This window comes from Neocloeon triangulifer, unplaced genomic scaffold (genome assembly GCF_031216515.1).
Source record: "Neocloeon triangulifer isolate White Clay Creek 2 clone unplaced genomic scaffold, ASM3121651v1 ptg000006l, whole genome shotgun sequence".
Classification (NCBI taxonomy): domain Eukaryota; kingdom Metazoa; phylum Arthropoda; class Insecta; order Ephemeroptera; family Baetidae; genus Neocloeon; species Neocloeon triangulifer.
In genome coordinates, this window is record NW_026775549.1 from 2252228 (window position 1) to 2275546 (window position 23319).

General features: G+C 36.4%; 3 protein-coding genes across 4 annotated transcripts; all 3 read right to left on the reverse strand.

Moving 5' to 3' along the window:
• Window positions 1–112: 112 nt before the first annotated feature.
• LOC132194238 (beta-1,3-galactosyltransferase 1-like) lies at window positions 113–11386 on the reverse strand. Of its 2 annotated transcripts, XM_059615394.1 has the most exons (6): window positions 11065–11386; window positions 8450–8669; window positions 6573–6635; window positions 4225–4410; window positions 2659–3097; window positions 113–2089 (listed from the first exon to the last, which is right to left on the reverse strand). In XM_059615394.1, exons 1-6 carry the CDS (start codon window positions 11236–11238, stop codon window positions 1702–1704), a joined length of 1470 nt encoding a protein of 489 aa, XP_059471377.1. In that variant the 5' UTR covers window positions 11239–11386; the 3' UTR covers window positions 113–1701. The 2 variants fall into 2 exon arrangements, with proteins under 2 accessions (XP_059471377.1, XP_059471379.1); XM_059615396.1 differs by lacking the exon at window positions 6573–6635.
• Window positions 11387–11974: 588 nt separating this feature from the next.
• Window positions 11975–16361, reverse strand: LOC132194329 (enhancer of polycomb homolog 1). The gene is made up of 11 exons (XM_059615513.1): window positions 15950–16361; window positions 15428–15566; window positions 15269–15372; window positions 15069–15209; window positions 14749–15008; window positions 14547–14697; window positions 14246–14482; window positions 13925–14076; window positions 13214–13842; window positions 12919–13069; window positions 11975–12860 (listed from the first exon to the last, which is right to left on the reverse strand). The coding sequence occupies exons 1-11, from the start codon at window positions 16100–16102 to the stop codon at window positions 12758–12760; spliced, it is 2220 nt and encodes a 739-aa protein (XP_059471496.1). The 5' UTR covers window positions 16103–16361; the 3' UTR covers window positions 11975–12757.
• Window positions 16362–18024: 1663 nt separating this feature from the next.
• Window positions 18025–19419, reverse strand: LOC132194237 (translin). The gene is made up of 6 exons (XM_059615393.1): window positions 19267–19419; window positions 19063–19216; window positions 18825–18918; window positions 18558–18770; window positions 18392–18471; window positions 18025–18324 (listed from the first exon to the last, which is right to left on the reverse strand). The coding sequence occupies exons 2-6, from the start codon at window positions 19135–19137 to the stop codon at window positions 18103–18105; spliced, it is 684 nt and encodes a 227-aa protein (XP_059471376.1). The 5' UTR covers window positions 19138–19216; window positions 19267–19419; the 3' UTR covers window positions 18025–18102.
• Between the last annotated feature and the right edge of the window lie 3900 nt (window positions 19420–23319).

A 23319-nucleotide genomic window follows, 5' to 3' on the forward strand; every position in this document is an offset into this window, starting at 1 on the left:
ATCGTATTTTATAATTTCAAATTATACGTTGATTCAAATCAAATAATTCAATAATTAGTTAAGCAAGAAGTTCTGCCTACTTGATGTTATTTAAATAAAAAAATTTGGAAAATTGATATAATGATATACATTTTATTTTAATTATTTCTTACAATATCTCATCATTAAAAGTAAAGAAACATTTCATTTTTATCACAATATTACAATATTAGCAATTGACTAAAATCCAAAACTCTGTGACTTACAGGAAAACTAATGAAGCAGATTGAGAATTCATAATTATTATTGGCAATTTGAGGAGTTGAAATGAGTAAAATTATACAAGTTTGCTGATGTTGAATCCATCAGTGGACTGGAGAGAGATTCTATTGAGACTACAGTTTTCCATATTAGCACCTTGGAAAGGTAATTGATGAAAGGTTATACATGGCTTCAGAGATTACAAAGGGAAAACACAAGCAAAATTGGCATACTTTCAAATTATAAATTAGCTCACGGCAATCAATGGCAATCATTCAAAGTTGAATACAGATCTTACTGGAAATGACTCGCAAAACATCGAGTTGATTATTAAGAACTAAAATAAAAATCTTGTATCAAGTTTATCCTAAACTATGTAGGCGAGGATTCACGAGAAAAAGTTTTTGATTTGTTTGAAAATTTTAGCATCATTGAAAAGCCGTAATTCTATATAGCTGATGTTTCACAGAAACTTGTTTTTCTTCAAATCAATAATTTCAGCACCTCCACTTTTGCGTCCAATAAGAGGAAAAATACTTAAACGTTCCATAATTAAATAAAACGGTAAAATTGTGATCAGATCATTCAACAAGCGTATCGGCAAAAAGTGGTGTTAAACTCAATTTGCCTTATTGTTTTCAGTCGAACTTGTGAGCACTAACTAGCTCCAGATCTTACAAGAAGTGAGAATGGGGCTTGAAAGTAAAATTTATGGAAATCTCTTCTTAAAAATAAGCACCTATTTCAACACAATACTTAAGTCAGGGAGTCAAACAAACAATCTGTGCACCAAATGGCAAAGAAAAATCTAGCTTAGGAATGCGGTAGATTATTATCCATTTTTCTTTCATTTTTCATCACACGTTTCAATTTTTATCTTTGATTCTAGCACGGGAAGAGAATCAGCAGGCGTCTTCATAGCTACACTTTCCTATGTTTGGTATTTAGTAATTCTTACGATTAGGCCGGGATCGAAGAGTGATATAAACTTTTCCTTTGAAATCGCATGCAATTTTTCGGACGTGGGATCGGCAAAGTCTGCTTCGGCAAAAGTGACGCGAAATATACAATACATCTTTAGGAACAAAATTCAGGGGCGTTCTAATGTGATGTTTTGCAGTTTAAAATGAGATTATGTTACAAGTTGTTAAAAAAAATATGAGAAGAACTGATGACACAATGGCACTATCAAGAACCAAGATGAGCTATCGTAATGCCTAGTCTAACGCACAACCTCATTTTTCAGTCATCTACCTGCTCTCTTTCTCAGATCGCAGTTTGTAATTTGTGCAAAACCCCTGACGCCGCCTTTTGCAAACGCAGAATTCGCAGCATCGCCTCGTCCGAATCCGCCTACTTGGATCGAATATATATTTATACAATATAATAATTTAAGTTAATCATTATTTCAAGTCGAATAATGGAGTTCAGGCTTTTCAGGCACTTGAGATATTTCACGTATCAAACACAGACCGAAATTTTCTTGCCCTTCTTGGTGGGTTTTTTGGCGGTCGGCACCACTTTCGGACACACAAGGCTCGGGTTCTGCACGGTGGCCCACACCGTCCGCATGTCGGTGCTGTTCATGTGGTGGCTGGTGAACAGCTGGTTGCGGTAAGCGCACGGCTCCAGCTTGCGTTTCTGGTAGCTGAAGCCAGCGTTGTCCAGCGGCCGAATTTTGGCTGCCTTGGAGCACAGGCCAGTGATGTACACGTCCTCGAGGTGAAACAGCGGCGTCCGCAAGGCAGCTTCGTACAGCCTCTTCACCACCTGCGCTGACATGACGTAGCCTGTGCCTGACAGGTACTTGGGGTATGTCCGATCCGGAAACATGTATTTGGGCGAGTACCTGAAATACGCAAAATTAATTAGAAGATTCTAACTAAAATTAATTAAATGTGTGTATTGCAGTCCTGATTTAATAATGACTTTCTTTTTCAATCCAAAAATATACAATTATAAATTATTTTTTTTCTAGTTCATTGATTAAAAAAAGGATAATTGATTTTTTTTTTTTTTTTTTTTTTTTAATTGAAAATTGAATATTGAAAAGAAAAAAAATAGATTTATTGGACAAAATTTCTTAAGTTATTTTTCAAAAGTGATAGAAAATTGAATTACGCCTGCATTTTTTATTTAATTATGTGATAAATACAAGATTCGCCAAATACTTTTAGTAAAAACAAGATGAAAATATTTTACTATCAACTTAATTTTTATTTCACTTTATTTAAAAAAAGATTATGATATTTAATTTTAAGGGCCAAAGTAACAATTTAAAGATGAGACAGAAAATTGAATTATCCTCCCTCCAAATTGCCTTTAAGTTTTATGTTAATTTGGTTATATCTGGTTATTTTAAATGATTAAATAAAAAAAAATTATAATTATGTTATAAATATAAAGATCAGTCCTTACCACTTGCTTCTTGAGTTTGAAATTGGTCGAGCACCGCAAATAAGTGTGCCGACAAGCAAGGTGCTCTTGGCTTCCGCAAAATCAGGCAAGGCGGTGGTCGCAAGGGTGGGTGTCAAGGCAGGTTTCGCTGGGGGCTGCTTGGCAGGACGGAATTTGGCCAGGTCCTCTTGGAGGAAGGTGATCAGCTTGGGCAGGTTGACATACATGTCGTCGTCCGTCTTCATCACATACTGCGCGTGTCGACAGTGCGAGCGAACCCACTTCAACAACATCACCGACTTCAGGGTCAGGTTGTTGTAGGTGTCGAGGAAACCCTCCTGGATGACGTCCCCGTACTTGGCACTTTCGGCCTCAACCCGCGTCTGCAACTCCAGGGAGTCGGTGTCGCCGAGCAGAAACGCCAACCGCAGCGTTTCGTCGCTCACGTTTGCTGGAGAACCTGACAAGATAACAATAATTTAAATCAATTGTTTATGCAAACATGGGAATTGTAGAAAAAAATTTAACAAAATTCAAAGCAATTCTTTAATGATTATCAAACAATTTGAATTATTTAAAAGTGCAACATTTTTACTTCTAGTAAAAATGTAATTTCCACCACGATAAACATTATTTTATTTTTGGATTTTTTTTTTTAAATTTATTACTTGCACAATTTTAATAATTCGCCCTCTTCTATTATTTATATATTTTTAAACATTTCATATTTTTCTTTTAATTTATTTATGAATATTTTATTCTTGTTATTGTTAAAAGTAATTTGAATCCTCTCAACGAGCTTTAAGACTCCTCTATCCTCTATCTCTTCGCTCCGGAAATTAAAATTCAAGAGGCTTGTGTGCCAACAGCGAGATAAAACTGAAATTAATTTTCCTCTTTGCCAAGAGATCACGCAAACGTCGTGAATTTTTGCCTCTGCCAGCAGAAGCAGCTCAGTCTGTCAGATAGCCGAGCAATGTATCAAGAAAGAAGAAGGAAAAATGATCCGACGTGCGAAGTGGATTTCCACGAAAGCAGTCACCCTTAAGCTACTTGAACTTTATCACTTGGAGACGTTCTAGAATAATTTATCAGAGGACGCCAGAGGTCGACACATAAAAATGAATTAGAGTTCACGCGCTCAATTACAATATGGTGTCACTCGACAAGTGACTCAGAAGTAGTGCAATTATTCATTAAGCGTTTCATTTCACAGATAAAGTGGACACTCAGCGAGACTTTCATGAAGTAAAAAAAAGTTTATCCTTGATGAAAATTATTTTCATTAAAATAAAATGACACAATTAGTTCAGGTCTCAGTTTTATCATAACTAAGAATACAAAAAATAATCAGCTAAAATTAAAAATACTAAAATAAAATATTATAAAAAAAAGTACCAGTCCATTTTATTTTGATATTGAGTAGCTGAAACAAATATAAGCATTAACTCTAATTTGATTTTTTTTTTAAATTTTAATTGAGATTTGAAATTAATCAATAAAATTAATGTTAGATAACGTGTCTTATTCATATTTAAAGAAAAATTAATAAAAAAGCCAGTTTTAAATTAAATAACAATTGCATACCCCATGTTTCTCGAATGGCCAGCCGAGCGTCAAAGTTTTCAACGGAGGAGCAGATGATGACCAGCAAAAGGATGGGGCCGTTGGAGGCGCAGATCGAGGGCTGTTCAATGATGGCCGTCACGTTGTCCGGCTGGACGTACTCACGCAGGTTGCGGCTCGAGTTGCGCTCCCACCCTGCGACGGGTGCTGAAATTTCCGAAAAAAAGGCTATTAGCTCGATTTGCTTCCGGAACTGGAATTTCAAAGAGCAACGAGGCGCAAACCGGAAAGACTTTGTACAAGAGCGGTCTAGCGATGGAAAATAAGATCCGAGTGCCGACACCGGAGTGACCAACACACGCACACAAACACACAAGGACCCTTGGGCCGTTCATTTTTATTAATTTTTTTTTTTTTTTTGTGAGCTATTCTGTAGGGTGAGAGAAAAAAGTAGTGAGAAAGAGAGCGTGTTGAGCAAACACAGGTGGGGAAAACGCCTGGAATATTGATGGACAATTGGGAGGAAAATTCTTCTTTCCGTGTCAGTGACATGCCAAAGTGAGAGTAAAAAAATTGCGTCGTTTGTATAATCGATTGCAACTGTGAATGGAGGTGGTCATGTCATGTTCGCCAAAGGCAAAAAAGAGCTTTCGGCTGCACGGACTAGGGAGCGGTTGGTGGAAAACGAGTGTTTTGAAAATGGTTGATGAATGGATCTGAAAGGGTGAATAATCACCGACTGTTTGTCTGCAAATCTGCAGCGTCAGGATCAGGAGTTACAAAAAATTTAGATAAGCAAACAGTAAAAAATTATTCTAGTAATAAGTCTTTAAAAATGATGATATATTGCCTGATGAAAGATAAAAAATAAAAAATAAATTGCGACTGTATCAAGCAATCAAAATAATTTTTTGGTTTAAATCTCTAAAAAATAATTGAAATCAAGAAGTTTGTTTGGATTTTTTCATTTGATACGTGTAATAAAAATTTGAGCAGCCAAATTTAAAAATAAATTTCTTTGAAAATGCATTTATTTATTAATCAATAGATTGTACTCAATGACTATAAAAAATTAAAAAATCCACAATTTTTTCCAGTTTTGTGATCACATGAGCATAATTATAATAAAAAGATCATCAAATAATTATAGAGGAAAACTGATTGATTTTAATTTTTTTTTAACAAAATATTACAGAGGAATAATTTATTAATTCAGTCTGTAAACTAATAAATTATTTGTAGGAACTCTGGTGTTAGTTTAGCTTTTTAAAGGATTATAAAAATTGCTATTTTGGCTGAAACCAGCTGAAAGCTTGAAGCACCGGTTAAAACCAACAAGTTATTTATGAGCATATTTATATTAATCAATTGCACAACACATGTGATACACTTGGCTGAAATCGCGCAAGGAAGTGTTAGCGACAGTTAATAAATTATGTATGGCCAAGTCGTATTCACAGTTCACCTGCAATCAAAAGACAATAGCGAGAAGATGATTTCCTGCCACCGAACGTGAAGTAATGGAGTTGGCGAAATCGGGCGGCCCAAACCGGTGCGAGTAGACTCACAGGTGCACACACGAGACAAACTAGCAAGCGGTGAATAAAATTAATAACCATTATGCCAGCACCACGGGCGAACTGAGAGATGATTGCGTGGTACGTGAGTGAGAAAATGCCAAGGGAATTTGGCCAATAAATATTACTGCGAGTAATTAAAATAAAATCATAGTAGTGAACGGTAGTGAAGGTGGAAAGAAACAGAAACAATGAATTTGTCAAAACAGTAAAAAAAAAATGAAAAATTAAATTAAAAAATATTTTAAGGTAGAAAAAATTTAAAAAAAGTATGAGACTGTATGAGGAATATTTGAGATTATTATAAATAAATTTATTTCATTTTATCGTCTAAATGTAAAATGCCAAAAAAAACAAGACTGGAACAAATTTTGATTGAATTCATTACAAAATTTTAAATAAAATCATTAGAATCAGAATCAAAAGATAGTAAATTAATATTTTTTTTTTAAATGAATTCAATGAAACCATTTAATTGGTGAAAAAAGTTCAAACATTTGAAATGAAAAAAATTGGGAAACTGTGTCACCTTTCTCAATTCAAAGAGGCAGGCTTAGAAAAGTAAGGAATACATTATCATTTATCATTGTTCCTTATTTGGGCCACCTTCCTCGTATGCAAATGTTGAATCTTGGCAAAGTTCCCTTGTGTGAGAGAGAGTGAAAAAATGAGTACATAACACCACCCGCACAGACACACAGTAGCACATAGTTGAGGAAACAAGGTGAAAGATTGTTTTGCGAGTCAGCAGCAGCAGCATAGCGATCTTTGTTTCCAGCTAGAAATACTTAACTTGGTGGGTAGGTTTAGGATGGGCACGGCCGGCACCGCGGCTCCAAAATTCGCCCCAAAAGCCTGAAAGCCACAAACGAGTGTCGTTTAATCATTTTCATTTTCTACGCTGCGTCCGTTTTCATTCTCTTTTGATCCGTGCACAACCTGCGGGTTAATTTTCAAAGCCTGGAAAGTTTGTTTTTCATTCAAGCGGGGGATTTTTAGAGGAGCTCGTTCTGCGGGTAAATCGATGAATGTCGCTCTGCTGCTGTGACATGTTCATGAGAGTAATGTTTCGTATTTATTTTATCACTAGTCATTATTTGCTCTATCTAACGGTTTATCTGCTGAAAACAATCCAACAATGAAAGCACACAAACGCTATGTTTGGAAGCAAATTACTGAGACAACATCATCAGCCTCCAATTTTGCTTTGGGAAAATCGTGTACGGCTTCGGAATACGCGGACAACACGCGCGTCTAAACTAATTTACCTCCAAGCACACCTAAATGTCTATGCCATATTTTGTCTATTCATATTTTCACATGTATTTTGGAATGAAAGGTAAATGCGTGCAAAGCACCAATGTCACGAAAAGCACTAAAAACAATCCATTAAATTTTACCCGCCTACAAATTAAATTGTTGATTTTCATTGCAAGTTTCTGCAGAGTTGTGAACATAATTTAATGTTCATAAAAAAAATTTTCTTCCATCGTCAAAAATACCATAAGAATAAATAAACTCATTTGCAGTTGACGTCTCTTTTTAGTTATACAAAATAATAAAAAAAAAAATTAAAAATATGGTATTTATATAATATTTAATTAAATTACTTGTGATATATTTAATAAAAATAATTGGTTGTTGCAACACTATTGATATGATGAGATTTTTATTTTAAATAATATTATTAAGTTTTATTTTAGTTCATTTTTAATTTTATTAGAACTTTCGAAAAGAAATTTAAAGTGGATTCAGTAGCTGAGCGTGAAAACTAATGCTTCGTAAACAAATTAAAATGTCCAAATGTAAACCTTTAATTTGGAAAACTTTGAGTTTTTAACAAGTTTCAATTTCAAAGCCATTTTTACTCTTAAATTAAGATTTCAAATTTTGTTTAGCTTTTGTTAAAATTTGATGAAAATTCAGCTAGCTCAATAAATCCAAATAAGGCCCACGACTGATAATATTAAAAATTTGGGAATTCCCCGCCTTGATCATTATTCTGTATTAAAATAGCAACAAACTGACTAACTCCATGTTCATTTTCTTCGCCGTCGACAAAAACACAAAATTATTAAGGAAACCTTTGCCTTATTTCTTAATTCTGAAGCTCTCAAAGTAAATTTACTAATTTGAATAATAATAATTAATTTACGTTTTGCATAGCTTGTTCACCTTGGATAATGATGATTAATTGAAGTAAATGGCATGACTATACTTTGAAACCATAAAACATCAATTAGACTCTGGACGAAATTTGAATTTACGACCATCCTTGCATTAAATTTTATGTGCTTTTGTGAGAATAATCAGATATTTCATTTTTCTCATATGAAAAGAAAATGTTTTCACAATACGCACAATAAGAAAGCTGAGAATAAAATTTACGAAAGACCCACGCTGGTTAAATTTTTGATACAATTATTCAAAGAAAAACAAAGGTTTCCTGATAAACAAAAAACGCAGCAACAAAGATGGAATGGAAAAACATTTAAAATTAATTAAATTACAGACGGAGCGAGTGTGATGCGAACAAGCGGCGACCAACCCGTAAGCAGACAAATTTCGAGTGTGGGACAAAAACACACACAATTGGAATTGGCCATGCACGATCGATCCGAACACCGCAATCCCCAGCACAGCGAGTGCAGAAAAATGTCCGTTTTTACCTTCTCTGACTTGGACATGGTAGTAGACGGGGATGTAGAGCAGCACCAGCAGGAACAGGAAGATGCAGCAGACGGCGTAGAAGGACGACTTCTTGGGCGCGACGGCGAACTCGTCGTCGCCCAACAGCAGTCTCGTGTCGTCGGCCAGCCCGTCCACGTTGTTGCAATTGTCCACGAGCAGGGCCGAGTAGATCTGGCCCCGCGAGTACGCTCGACCCATCTGTCAACATAATTTTTTCATTGATTTACATTTTTAACTAAAACAAAAATTAATGCTCTAAAAAGAAAGCAATCGGCGTAAAAATATTTGAAAATAATTGCTTCACAAAAGAAGACTTATAAAACTTTTTTGACTCTAAAATAATCATTACTGAACAACATATTGCAAGGGAAATTTATTACGTTCCCAGCTTACACACAAACTGCAATTGAAATTATTTTGAGTTCAGTTACTAGAAGCAAAAAATAATAAAAATAGCATTGATTTGAAATATGAAATAATGAGATGTGGTCGCTTCAAGTGGCGGATGGAGATTGATCAATCAATGTCTACGGAAGACTGCCTAGCTGATACCAACTTCCGCAAAAATTAAACTCTTATCTTTCATATGCAAGTGCGACAGCGACTTTTTTGAGGGTTTACATGAACGTAGGCGTGTGGGTTGAAACATGCTTGCGGTTGAATTTTCCTTCAAACACTTCCTTATTCTAATCAACAAGCCTAAATTTACTTAAGTTTTTCGTCCATTTTTTTCTATTCTATCAAATATAGTGTTTTTGTTTAAAAGTTTCTTATTTTCAGAAGAGAGGATAAAATTTTCTTTAAATTATTAATTCCTTGTAAAAATTTAAAATCCATGCTATTTTATTTGAGGACAGTTTTTTTTCAAATAAGTTCACATTTAAAGTCTTTCTATTGACCGACAAATTCAACAAATGGGTTTGAAACCAGACAAGAGAAGAGAAAAACCAGAAAAACAGGTCATTTAAATATTTGCCAACTTCCTGCGCAATGTTTGCCTGGCAATTACAAAGATAGCTGCTAAAATGTACTGAGCAAGTGGGCTTCTTATCAGTTGACTTGATAAAGTTAAATTAATAATTAAACACCTTGTGAAAGAAAGGAAAAAGGGTGCTACCGAACAAATTAAAGCGGCTTAAGACGTTGAAAATTAATAAATAATTTAATAATAATATTTCAAATAGTTTGGCATCTTTTCTGGCCATAAATGCTAGGAATTAATAAAATATTTTCAAACTATTTCAATTAAGTCTTATCCTCAAAAATTTTCTTCTACTTTTATCGATTTTTATACATTTCTAAATTTGACGGTAATGTAAATTTTTAAATTTAATAATTCCATTCTTAGTTCATTGAAAATAAATATTTCAAAACGATTGGAATGTCTTGGAAAAAACTTGAGGTCTAAAATCCTTTAAAAAATTCTACTCTAATCATGAAAAAAAAAATTAATTCTTCACAAAATTATTCCATGTATGAAGAAAATAGAAAAAAATCGAGTGAAGGGAAAATTCGCACGATTAGGAAATTAAGTTTTTTGATCAGTGCTGGTTTTTAGCAGGTATTCAGTTTTTTCCAATGTCGTAAAGCCAAATTTTTCAAAATTTTGGTGGAAAAACCCAGATAAAACTTTAGCCAGTGAAATCAAACTGGATAAGACTATTTATATCGTTTTTAAACGTGAATCAGCAATAGTATTTCTTGTCATTGAAATAAATAAATCTTTGCACAGATGATATTTGCACGTACAATTTAATAAATGGCGAAAACAAAACGACAGTTGGCACCAAGCTGGTTCATTTTTCAACCGGCTGTCGCTTTACGCATATTATGTATTTCTCTCTGACAAACTGCCAAGCACTCAGGCCGAAACGTTGACAGCTTAAAAGGCGCAAAATTAAATAAACCTGCCGGTCTGTAGAAGCGTAACTGTAACTCGGCATAATTTCAAGTCGTGTATTTTGACGCGTTTTTAAAATGCAAAAGGTGAAGTGCGCGAATAAAAACGAAAGCTCGTGTGCCGTAAAACCAAATTATCGCCGTCCGTCGCTCTTTAGCCAGAATTCAATTGCCTTAGAGCTAATTATCAGCCCGAATGCACACATTCGTAGTTGGATGTGTCGCGTGTCTTTACTGACATCAATTGACTTTTAATTGAGCCGATCAATTTGCGTGCTCAACGACCCATTCAAAGTTCCAATCGATTTGCAGTCGCCACAACAACTATTTGCTTAATGAGACTCTAACTACACAACAGTTACTATTATTGGCTCATTTATTTCCAAAGGCAATAAAAAATTTTAAAAAATCCAAAATTAAATAAATAAATAAAAAAAAATAGAAAGTGCACAATTTTTAAGCCTTTTATTTTTTAGGCATGTGTATTTGTTGATATAAACTGACTCGATTTCTTATTTTTTGCGGTTACCCACTGCAAGCTGTAAAAATTTACACAGTGGTGCACACATGGTGGCCAAATGATCTCCAGCCTCGCAAAAAAAAATGAGTCATTTTTTAGTCGGCCTGGACCAACCGCCAGCGCATCATTCGAACGCGATATGATTTCGATAAAATTTTCAGAGGAAATTCTCACCCAATGTTTGTATCGCGGAGGCTTGTTCTTCCTAAGGGCGGGCAGAGGGTACGGAGTGAGCAGGGGCGAAGGTTCAGGCGGGTCGACGGACCTCGGGGTGGCCGCGGTGCGAGCAACCCTCTGCAGGCTGGTTGTTTTCAGCCGGCGTTGTGGCACGGCATCGTCGTCACTCATCAAAACGCGATGCCTTTTTCTTCCTGCTCCTCACCGTCGTGGCTCGCATGTTTGATCAGCTCCCTGGTCACACTGGCGTCCACGAAGCCGCTAAAAAGGCGAGAGACTCCTTTCACGCACACATTATTGCCATCTTGCCGTCGCCATTTCTGCCACTGCTGCATGCCGAACCGAGTGAATGGTACTAGAAAGAATGTGAAAAATTCGTTTTAAATAGATATTTTCTTTTAAATGTTAATTAGGTTACCAGATAAATTGAGAATTCAAAATCTCTTTTCAAAATATTTGTCATTAATCGTGATTTAGTTTCGTAAAGCTTTGTTTCGTAGAATATATTATGTTGGCAACATTGCAGAGTCCCCACATCTGCAATTCGCTGACGATTTTGAGAGCGCAGCTCCATGGTCGCTCACATATCTGCAACCAGCGAAGCACCCTATCACATTGCGTTATTCACAGACAGGAGATGGTCAATTTTTGGCACACAGCCATATCCAGGACTATCACGAAATCTACTTCCGTCCTTCGAAACAAATGATGCTATCTTGACTGAGCGTCCGTCCAATTATGGAACCGCTTTTCTATTAATTAAATTACTTGTTGTACTAAAATAAGCATTACGTGAGCTTCACAATGCCGATTAAAAGTGCTCAACCTTGACTCCTCCAAATAAGCCGCTTTGGAACGCAACGGGGAAAACCTAATGTTAAAATAAGAAGAAAAACTAGAATTTGTTCACATTGAAGACTTTTTGAAATTTCTATTCACTTAAAAAGCATTTATGTTACAACCGAAAGTTAACTCCACATTCTTTCGTTTCAATACACAATATTTACAGTCCGTTTAAATTCATTTATAAAAAAGCACATATTCGCTCCCATTTTCACTGACTGAAGTCTTCTCACGTTTAACAGTTGAAGTGGCGGCGCCCGATTCATTTCATGTTGTCAATTTAGTAGCACCAGATCAAAATAGGATGATTTCAGAATGTTTGTTACACAAAAAAACAAGGACTCTCCTGCAGGAATTCTACTGTGTGTAATTATGAGCCATTTTTTTTTAGTTTTAGTTACTTGTATACACGAGAATATCATGTGTGAGACATACATGTTTTACAATTTACCCACATGGAGGGCTATTTCAATACCCACTATTTGACATTATCATCATGGAGAGTACAGTGGGTTAAAACATTGAGATTGATATAATTTAAAAAATTTTGACTACTGCAATTATAAATGCACACAAGGTCTAGTACAAGAACATAAAAGACAACAAAGATATATCATGGTTTGGTGGCAAAGATCTCCAGGCTTACACTATACATTATCACAGAAAGTTAATTATTTTTTGTTTGTTTTTATACATCTTGTAACTGTCTTAAAGCTTATTTGAATTCGTAGTCAGAAATAGAGGCCGGCACCAGTTCTAGAGCAGTGTTTCTCAAGCCTCTTTCAATGTTGACATCAAAAAGCCTGCAGGAGTTTACTGGTAATAATTTTGCTTTCGGGGGCTACTATCATGTGACCTCCATGACATGTCTTAAAATCGCCTCAACAGACTGTTCATCGGGAATATGTGATTCCTTCTTCATTTCAGCCCCACCTTCTCCAGGGAGTGCCCTGTAATAAAAAATTCTGTATAGCCAATAGTCTTTCACCAAGGCCAGGTGCAACTAACGGTTCTGCAGTGGATGATGGCTGAACCGGCTTTGTCAGTCGTGAAGAGGTGGGGGCATCCGAGGTCCACGAAGGGGTGAGGGGTGAAAGTGCTGTGACCGCTGCTGGACTGCCCGAGTTGTTTGGCTGAGGAATTCCAGTTGCTGCTTTAACTAAAACAATGAAGAAGATAAACAGCTATCAATCACCCATTCATGTTTTTCGCATAAAAAAAGTCCAAGACCAATAAATTATAAGAGAATGTGATAAGATAAGAAAGTTTTCTAGAGAAATTCCAATTGTTTTGTATGACTCACCACTGTGAGGCCCGTTCGGAGTTGTGCCTCTGTTATTTTGCAACTGGTAAATTCGATCCTTGAGGGCCAGTCGTTGAGTCTTAAGTGGCGGTGGGACAGGCGGCGGAGGTAAAACAACAGATGAAGTCGATGGAATGGGTGATACAGGTTTGGGAGGAACATAACTTGAAGCATCGATCACTGAGAACTTCGAAGACGACAGTTCTGAAAAATCCAAGTCCGCACTGGGCTCTTGCGAGGGCGCCATTTCAAAGTCCGTATCCTCCACGTCCAACTCTTCGAACGGCAATTGGCAGTCACTGAACTCGTCTCCACCTTCGTAAACAGGACAAAAGTGGAGCCAGTCAGCAGTCAGGTCGGCCAGCAGCTCCGGATCCGATTTGTTGGCAGGTGGGGAAGGAAGCGGTGGAGCTGTCGATGTAGACGGTTTGGAAGGAGAAGTTGACACGGACGCAGGCGTAGATGTCGGAGGTAGTGCTGAAGGCCCTGGCGAGGCGGGAGTGACAGCAACAGCAGCTGGCGCAGTCTCAACTGCTACTGGCGTTTTCGGCGCAGAAGAGTCCAAAATTGTGAAGTCTAGGGTGGACCAATAGTCGTCCAGCGACGAGGTCGCCCTATCCAATATTACTCTGAAAATTAGTAAAAACGCACATTAATTTAGGCAACGAATAACTCAATTTAAAGGTGTTTTGATTATAGCTAAAAACTTACCTTCCGCCGCGGCCCAATCTGCGCCTGACAAATCCAACACACCTGGGCGATGGCCGTCGTATTGAACCAAGTGTGTACCTATATTTGACATCTCCGTCTCCTCCATCCTCCTTACTTGCCCATGGCCAGTTACCATGTGCAAGAGGTTTTGGCTAAAGCAGAAAAAGAATCATTTAAACATTTTTTGTATCAGATTTAAAGCACATTTAAATGATTAAATTTTAGATAATCTAATTCAAAAAAATATTTGTTTTAAAAACTAGCATTTCTTAATTTTCTAGATAAAATTAAGTATTTTCTTTAGGCATAAATAGCACTCACAGCAAGAAAACTGTCGCAGTTCTTTTTCCGCTTGAAAGCGTAAGGTCCATCGGAGTCTGCGTCATCTTCAGTGTCCGAAGCCAAGCCACCAAGCGGCTCAACACCCTCATCCTCAGAGCTGACTGGAAGAGTTGAGCTTTCCAAAAGAGCCCCGCCACGATTACTATTCGATGAACTCTGCCCCGATCGATGCTTCCGCTTTTTATACTGTCTCTTTTCTCTCCGTGCAATGTCCTCCTGGCATAATAAAAAAGTAATGTTTAATTTCAAAAGCAGACTTGATAAGAGGCGCATGACTCACCTTAGCAGCAACGGGGCTTACTTTAGGAGGCGGCATTTTATGCACCCAATTGTGATTTAAGTGGTTGTATATTGGAGTATACGCCGGTCTTGGTGGTTTAACTGCACTTAATTCGTTCACAATAGTTCCGGAGAAATCTTGCGCTTGGTATCTGTTGAAAAATAACTTAAACAAAATTGTCAAAGTTCAATCTAATGCATACCTCTTTTCATAAATTTCAATGGCAAGATGCAGGTTTTCGCGTTTGTACTTTTCCCTTCGTTTGATGAGCTCAAGGAGCGAAATTGCACGATACAGATCCCGCCTCAACTTAAGCATCTTCTCATACGAGGCCTCATCATTTTTACGATTCTTTCGAGTTTGCATCTTTTCGGTGCGTCGCCTAAACGCCAGGTAAGGATTGTTGGTCGCTGCACCTGGCAATCTAGTCTCCGTTTTGACTTGAGGTATCAAAGGATGGGCCTGACAGAGCAATGCAATTTATTAAATTGGGCGGCTCGAGAACACGGCGCAGGTCATTACTGTGTTTAGACGTTTTGTCAACCAGTAGTCGTAAACAGCTACAATGAGGTCATCATCCTCCTTGAGCAATGTTTTAGCCTCATTCAGTTCCAAAACGGTCTGGCCACAGCCCTTTTCGAGACGGTCCATCATCTCCTCAAACTGCCATAAGTAAAATCAGAGTTTTATAAAAACAAAATTAAACACACGGTGGGGTTTACTTTATCAGGAGATATGTCCATCTTCTTGGACTGCTGCTCTTTAATCCACGCCTCATCCTCTGAATCCATGTCATATTCCGGGACTTCTTGATCAATAAGGAATGCTAAAAAAAGAACATTGTAAGATTTTTTTTTTAATTTTGAAAATTTGGTATCTACGTTGCATGTGTATAAGTTGCTTTGGCATTTTGTAGTCGGCCGGGTATAACGATTCAAAGGTTGTGCTCTCAACAATGTCAATAACTTCAGGTGTGGGTATAATGATGCCTGTACATATTGCTCTCTGAAGATGATGTTCCTGCAAAGCAAATTGAAATGATGTAACCATTATAAAGTAAATAAATATAATTTTGAATATTCCAACCATCTTTCAAGTTCAATAAATTCCATCTTAAGTTCAGTTTCATGTTAAAAACAGTAAAAACGTTCAAACAATTTTTAAGTGCCGCCAAAATGTTATTATTTGACAAAATAATATAATTTTATAGATTTTAAGTCTGGAATACGACTTGTAAAAATAATTTTATGTTGAAGAGTAGATTGCCGACAGAAATTTCGACTGACAATCCAAAATATGACTGAAATTCGATAAAAGTCCAAGTCGATTTTTGAAAAATTTGAATATGGCGCCAATTCAAGATGGCCTCCCGAGCACGCTACTGAAAAAGGCCTAAAACTTACACATTCTTCCTCTTTTTCCATCCCACTCGGCATTTGGGGGACTGCTCGATTGATTGCCGAATACTCCGGAAGATCGGGCAATTCCTCCGACATGTAAATGGGCATGGGCTTCGAGGCATCGAGGGCCCTGGCCCGAAATGAGAGCTTGTTCATGGTTGTTGACAGGCTAAGCACACACTGAACGCCGCGAAAAAAGAGCACAAGGGCTTGTTCAGACGGCCACTGAGGGTCCTTGCCCTGGTTGAACTTAAACTTAGATACTTCTAGTTTCTACCCATGATGACAATTAACGTGCACTCAGTTAACTTTTAGAAAAAACTGCATGCAAACACCAAACTATATCTCCTTAGACTCATCGCCATCTTGGCGATTTAAGACCATCTTGATTCTCCCAAAATGCAATGCGGCGCGCGGGAAGCTCTTCCACTAGTGCGTTGGTCCAAGTCAACATAGCGACTATTCCACCTTCAAACACTTTAAACATAAATTATCATGCGATTATTGGTTAAAATTAATATTGAAAATTATTATTTTATATTAAAATGTAGTTTTCAGGGGCTTTACATAATCTCATTGATGGAAATGCGGCTATTCACAATCATCATTGATTGAAGCGGGAAACAATTTGAATTGTAGTGGCGGTAACATCAGCATTCCATAATTATTTATTTTTAGTGTCAATTTATAAAGAAAAATTTAAAAATAGCCCAAGTTATCGTTGCATTGTCAACTTTTAAAATGGGAAAGAAAATTTTTTGCGATTTTTTCAACGTATTTTTAAAAAGTAAATGATTATTATTTAACAAAAAAATGTATGACCACGTTTTATTTGATATATTACCGAGAGAAAATTATCTTTAAATGTTTTTTCGTTTTCAGCTTTGCAGGCGGCGCGATAAAAAACGATGTACGTATGACCCTTTTCGTTCCGCTGGAACCTTGTTCCACAGGGGGGTGGCATGGCCCATTTTCCCATGCGATACTCGGAGGGGGAGTGATTGTGTGCTTCCAGGGTGACGGCACCCTGGTAGTTCCGCTTTAACTTGAACTAGGACTATAATTGATTATTTTATTTATGTATCAAGTATCAATCTATTTAAAGCAAATGTTTAAAATTGGAAAAAAATAAAAATTAATTATCAAAGTTCAATATTTTGTAAGGTCACAGCCGCCAATATAGAAAATAAAACTTAATTTTTTTGGATTAGAACAAAATAAAGGTTTTTTTACCTTCTGGTTCAATATTTCAACCATTTTTTAAGTTATTTTCACAACAGTTACACCAAATTCTGGAAAAAATAATTATCTAAAAATAGCAGCCTGCAAATTCCCTCTTCCCCAGTCGCCAAAATTTTGGGCAAGGAACATCACAACAATGACACTTGAAATTTTTGTTTTTTTAATCCCTCTGATTGAGTGTACAAGTAAATTAGTACGAAATCAGAAGCGCTCAGCAACAAATTTGCTGTAATTTTTGTAAAGAGCAGACCTTGGAGCACCAGGCATGAAACAATAATTTTCTCTAAAAAAAAAACTTAAAAACTCAATTTCTTTGTGGTGTTTTAAAGCAAAAAGTATTGATTTCATTTAAATAATAGATCATTAAGAAAGAAAAATTAAGAAAATTGTACGTTATTTTTATAAAAGTTCGATTCGTTCCATTGTAAGTGTATGAAAGAAATATATATGTTTCCATCTCCCATTATCTTTTTCCCATACTCCAATTTCTATATTTCACAAAGTGAAAATGAAGCTTGCAGATTTGCGCTGCCAACAAAACACTTTAAACTTTATCTATTTTAAAATGCAAAGCTATATTTTTTAATTTTTAGACAAAATTTGAATAGAATCGCAATTGTCGTTAATTAAAGGTGCCCAAATTGTTCTTATGTTTTAAATTTACCTCAAAGTTCAAACCAACCAATTAAACAATAAAATACGTTTAGTCTTTTTTTAGCCAAACTTTCCATGAAAACGACATACACCGAGCAAATCCTGTTGAATATGGCCAGGAAAATCGCAAGTTTTGTTTTAAATGCTTATTTTGATAAATTTTAAGAGTCCACATTTAGAAGTACTGTGTACTAAAAGTGCAACGAAGCAACTTTATTTTGAAAAAATAAAAATGGTAGTTTGAATAGAAAATGGTCGACTTATTCAGTCGGCTGTGATGGACGAAGACCCCTAATGGAAAGATCGTAGACGACCTCCTCGATTTTCTTGACGTCATACTTGAGAGCATCAAACCTCTTTCTCAAAGAGTCATTCTTCAGGTTAAGCAACCTGAATCCAGCATTCAACTCAGATACAAACTTTGATATTTCAATGGGCCTTTCATAATTGCCATTTGTGACACTGTTGGTGGCAAATCTCGCCTGGAAAATTAAAAGTTATTAAAATTTGACAATAAATTTAATAACCATTTTAAACTAATTTATTTACCAACTCAGTTGCCATATGCAGAAGTCCAGTCAGATAATCCTCCAGATCTAAATGGAACCCTTTCTCCCTTGAAATTTCCACTAGAATACAAAGAGAAGGTTAAATTTATTTCACGATCCTTTGATCATTTAAGCTTATTAATTATGACAGTAAAAAAAATACTTACAGCCTAATATGTCTGCAACTTGCTCTCTGCTAGCAAGTTTTCCAGTCTCCAGGAAAATTGTGAGTGAGATCAGAAAAGTCAGTCTTTGGTTCACAAATCGCCACATGTCATTGTAGTGGTAGAACTGGTTGGCAGGCACAATAGCTGCAAGTTCTGAGTACTTTTCCTTCAACTGCCCAAAGAAGCCTCGTGCTTTTTCGCAGCACACCAAAACTTAAAAAAATTGTTAAGAATTTGTGGAACTTTTTCTAACAAAATAATGCATACCATCACTCTGGGCTGGATTTTGATGAATGTCCTGCAAAACCATCAAAATCTCTCTTGATTGCTGCTCAAGATCTTTGATCACACCACGAATTTGCTGAAAAAACAAAACACTTTACTTATAAAAATATATACAAGGGGCCGCAGTAACTAAATTTCATTTGCAAATAAATATCAGGATTCTGTCAGAACTTTAATGTACTCCTTCGTTTCATTATTTTGATCATATTCTCATGTTTACCTCTTTCAAATCCTGTTCTTGACTGATGAATTCTTGGAAATCCAAGAAGATTTTGCTAATTTGTGCCGAGTCCATGTTGCTGAAAATTTTAGGCCACCAAAATGTGTATCTTGCTACCGCTCAAGACCAAATATCCAGCTGCCTTGTGTGGAGTCTACAAAGAGAAGTGTAAATGAACGTTAATTTTGAGAAATCACGTCGAACCGTCAATTTCTCGGAACCGAATCCTTGACGAGAAACAAAAAAGCCGGCTTACTGAAAACAATTTTCTTTCACGTTTCACGTCCAACAACAACTGCGTCAGCGATGACGTCACAAAACGGTAAGAAATACCTGAACAACCGGTTATTGCGGTATCTGAAAACTAAAACAATGACAAAATAAGCCTAATTATACACCAATAAAAGATGAAAGTGCGTGAAATATGTGCTAAATATATGTTTAAAATTAGAAGAATGTTCAAATTTTCACATTAAACATGTATGTGCAGTAATTATATAATTGAAATCGATAAAATGTTAAACCGGTACTAGTAATTTAGATTACCGGTTTAAATTTAAAAAAAAAACACACTGGTTGCATAATCTGCCGGGGATTTTAACAGCGAATTGCTGGTGGAGCATCAAGAAGAATAATACTGGAGAATGGAGATAAATTTAAAATTTTAAATGTTGACAGATTTTGTCGTTTTTATAAAAAAAGGTCTCAATTTTTTATGGTACGTTTATACAAATAATGAGAGATAGGGCATATAAATCTTGCTTGACACTTTATATAATAATATTTTAATTTAAAATTTCAGATAAATCTAAAAGTACATTATGTAATGTACATTATATTTTCGTTGCTATCTATTTTGGAAAAATAGTAAGTTCAAAAAGTTTCATTTAATGTGCAACCTATTATCATCATGAGCCACGGTGGTATTGGGGAAGAACGCTTTCTAAAAAATCTTAATGCCGCATATATTATATTCTAAAACAATTTCATCATTAACTTTTTTTACGAGGTCTCTCTCTGAAATTTTTTATTAGAAGATCTCTTGTCCTAGCGCTAGCAACAGGGCGCCAGGATAGGAAAGAGCGAGTGAGGGAGAAGAAGAGAGAATCGTTCCTCCTCCACCGCAGCAACACGCGGCCGGCGTTTTCTCATCATGTGTGTGTGAGGATTGCTCTCTCGCGAGAAGAAACAGGCAAAAAATTTGCAAAGACAGGCGCCATCTAAGCACCTCGCGCCGTCGGGTCTGGAGGTCGATTGAGCTGCTAGCTGTTGTGGCGGCGGCACTGTCACATTCCTCGCTAATCTGATCCTACCAACAATCTAGGATAATTCGCTCCCGTGCAAAATCGTTATTTTTCTTTCTATATACTGGTGTTAATGTAATTGATCGCGCGCGCTGCGGTGCGAGAGCTGCCTGTGCAACAATAATTCTCACACTTCTTAAGTTTTGCATGTTGATCTGTCACCGTTGTTTGCTCTTTGCCGTTTTTAATTTGTGTTCACGGGCTTAAAATTATTAATGTTAAAAATTATTTATTTAATAAGGAAATTGGCGGAGCTATTATTTTTGTTTTGTTTCTTAATGTTGCAAAAATTTAATATTAATTATACAAATACTAAAAAATGGTTCTATTTTTAAATTTTTATAATTATTTTGACTATGATGTAAAAAAAATATCGTTGAAATTTGAAAAAAAAAAAATAATCCAAACATTAGTATTTAATTTTTTCTTTCTTGAGCATAGTTAAAGAGCAAAAGTTATTTTAACTTATTTTACGAGAAATTTTTAAATTATATTTCAATCTTCAAAAAGTTTTTTTTTATTTAATTAGAAATCTTTCATTATATGCAAGGCAAATACAATTTACAATATTCTACTCTTTTGATCGCCGTGGCGCTTTATACTGGCAAAATCGGTTGAGTGGGTGGATGCTGTAAATTGGCGAAAAAGGATGTCGGCCGGCACCGGCTCCATATGTGTGCCCTGTCTGGATGGACTGCATTCCGTGCGCACCTCTCACATACCTAAAATTCTTCATCCCGCGCGCTCTTTTTTGCCTATACGCCAAGGCCGTCTTTGGTCGCTCAATTCGAAACTGCTACAAAAGTAATGAAGATGAGTGACGTCACACCTGCCGCTCCAGCTCCGCATGTCCGAATACACAGGTAAATTATATTACAACAATGCCCAAGTGCAAAATTCGCGAAATATTACTTTTTCCGCCAGTTGAGATTTGAGATATTATTTAGCATTGAAATTGCAAAGATCACTGCCAAGGTGTGGAGGCCTGCGTGTTGTGCGCTTGTAGAAAAGTGATTCACAGCAACCTTGCACTTGATCAGGGGCCGCCCGACTAAAAACACATTCACCTCTCAGCCGCACCAATTTCATGTGCTTCGGCACAATCGGAATCGGATAAATATTTTATCTCCAAAATTTTTCCGACTCCTTTACTAAAGAGAATTAGAATTATGCAACCGTTTTTATACGGTAGATACGAAGGTTGCATACCTTTCTTTTCTGCAGGGGTTTGTAATAAATCTGAACAATTTAATAACAAGTTGTTGTTTGATATTAAAAAAACCGACTATAAAAGCAAACCTTTTTCCTTTTAGTTGTTTATTCTTTTGTTTTCCCGATTGAGGCTCATAACAGTCACTGGATTGTTTGCGAAAAGTCACGCGAGAGAAAAATGGGAAAACCAAGAATAGCACGCTGCTCCATTATGCCATTATTTCTGTAGGTCGTTTGACGAAAAGGAGTGTTTTTTCTGCACAGCGCACAATCAGAGGAGCTGTAAAAAATGATTCGCCAAAAGTCGGCACATCCTGTTAGCATCAAGGATAATCTTTTTGCTCCGGAGCACAATGCATTTGGCGTCGAACTCGGAGCAAAAAGCGCTACCCTTCAGGACTCGCGAGCTGCCCCGCGTTTGATTTATATCGTCCCCCTTTAGCAAATATCAAATTCAGACGACGAGAGTGAAATTTTCTCAAGCGTCTCTCTATCATATTATTATTTATATATGAATTAGAGAATTAATTTTTTACTCTGCGTTCCGGCTTTTTTGCCGAGCTTCTCTTTTCACCCCCACACGAATGTAACGAATTTCGGCGCGGAACCTCCTCTGCAGAAAGAGATGTCCCTCCTGCTTTTGTGTGTGGTTAAATAACTCGGCTGGATGGCGCCCATTCAAGGCCCTCGAGCAGTTACAACAACTGTTCCTCGCTGATTCTTCTTTATTTCTGCGCGAGAGGCACACAACCCTCGGCCGGCTCTATCTCGACTGGTTCATTGGCAGGCGACTTTTTAGGCAATCCTTTCTTGCTTGCTTCACTCGCCAGGTAACCAAATCTCACTCACTCAGCGCCTGGTGAGAGCGGCCAAATAAATTTTCGGCGCGCTTTTTTACTTTTTGTGCAAACAGGTCTGCTCGGTTGGAAATCGTTTTTATTTTTATGACTTCATTTGCATTTTAGTGGGTTTTTGTAAGATGCAGGCGCGAAATTTGGCTTTTGCAGGAAAAGTGGTCCTAATTTATTATAATTACTTATTTTAAATCATTTGCAAAACTGATTTAAAAGAGAAGGGATAAGTATTTTTGCCAGACAGGACTAACTGGGCAGGTCAGTAATTTTATTTTTAAATTGTTTCAAACAAGCAAATTTATAATATTTTTCTTAAATTTTATAAAAAGTATTAATCGAGAAAGGTGAAAAGAAAGAATGAATAAATATATGCGGGGCAAAGATTGATTTTAATTTTACCAGGCGGAGTAATAATTTGTATGAAACTAATAAAACTTAATTTTAAAAAAGGGGAAAAAGTAATATACATGAATAACATTTTTTTTTGTTATTTACAGTGTTTAGTTATCAACAAAATGATCAACTGAGATTTTTTCAAATTTTATTTTAATTAAAAAAATTAAAATTAGCTTGTCCATCTTTCAATCAAATGATTAATTATATCATTATATTTTTTAATAAAATTGTTCCTCCATTGAAATATTTTAAATTTCGAAGAATCGTTGGCTCCGGTTCAGTTTCACGATTGCGTGAGTGCCGCGAATTTTACTTAAGAGCCTATTCAACTCTTCCTCTTGTGCCGCGGAACATGAATGGCCATCTATCAATTATTATAATCCAACACAGAGACCGAGCGTAGATGTTTTTTGTGCAAGTCACATTCCTCGCATAACTGAGGGAAGCCCTCGCCATCGTCACTCAGGCAAGGCCGAACCAAGGACGCCTCT

What these genes read in the sequence shown, in the direction of transcription:
- LOC132194237 (XM_059615393.1), bottom strand. Translation starts at nt 19,137, where the DNA reads ATGGACTCGGCACAAATTAGCAAAATCTTCTTGGATTTCCAAGAATTC. An exon ending in AAATCCAGCCCAGAGTGATG is followed by an intron (nt 18,771 to 18,824) that starts GTATGCATTATT and finishes AATTTTTTTAAG; the next exon opens with TTTTGGTGTGCTGCGAAAAA. An exon ending in AGTTGCAGACATATTAGGCT is followed by an intron (nt 18,472 to 18,557) that starts GTAAGTATTTTT and finishes TTTGTATTCTAG; the next exon opens with TGGAAATTTCAAGGGAGAAA.
- LOC132194329 (XM_059615513.1), bottom strand. Translation starts at nt 16,102, where the DNA reads ATGAACAAGCTCTCATTTCGGGCCAGGGCCCTCGATGCCTCGAAGCCC. An exon ending in TGGACATATCTCCTGATAAA is followed by an intron (nt 15,210 to 15,268) that starts GTAAACCCCACC and finishes TACTTATGGCAG; the next exon opens with TTTGAGGAGATGATGGACCG. An exon ending in TGACAAAACGTCTAAACACA is followed by an intron (nt 15,009 to 15,068) that starts GTAATGACCTGC and finishes TTGCTCTGTCAG; the next exon opens with GCCCATCCTTTGATACCTCA.
- LOC132194238 (XM_059615394.1), bottom strand. Translation starts at nt 11,238, where the DNA reads ATGAGTGACGACGATGCCGTGCCACAACGCCGGCTGAAAACAACCAGC. An exon ending in CTCCGCGATACAAACATTGG is followed by an intron (nt 8,670 to 11,064) that starts GTGAGAATTTCC and finishes TTATGTTGACAG; the next exon opens with ATGGGTCGAGCGTACTCGCG. An exon ending in TCCTAAACCTACCCACCAAG is followed by an intron (nt 4,411 to 6,572) that starts TTAAGTATTTCT and finishes CGGAAATTTCAG; the next exon opens with CACCCGTCGCAGGGTGGGAG.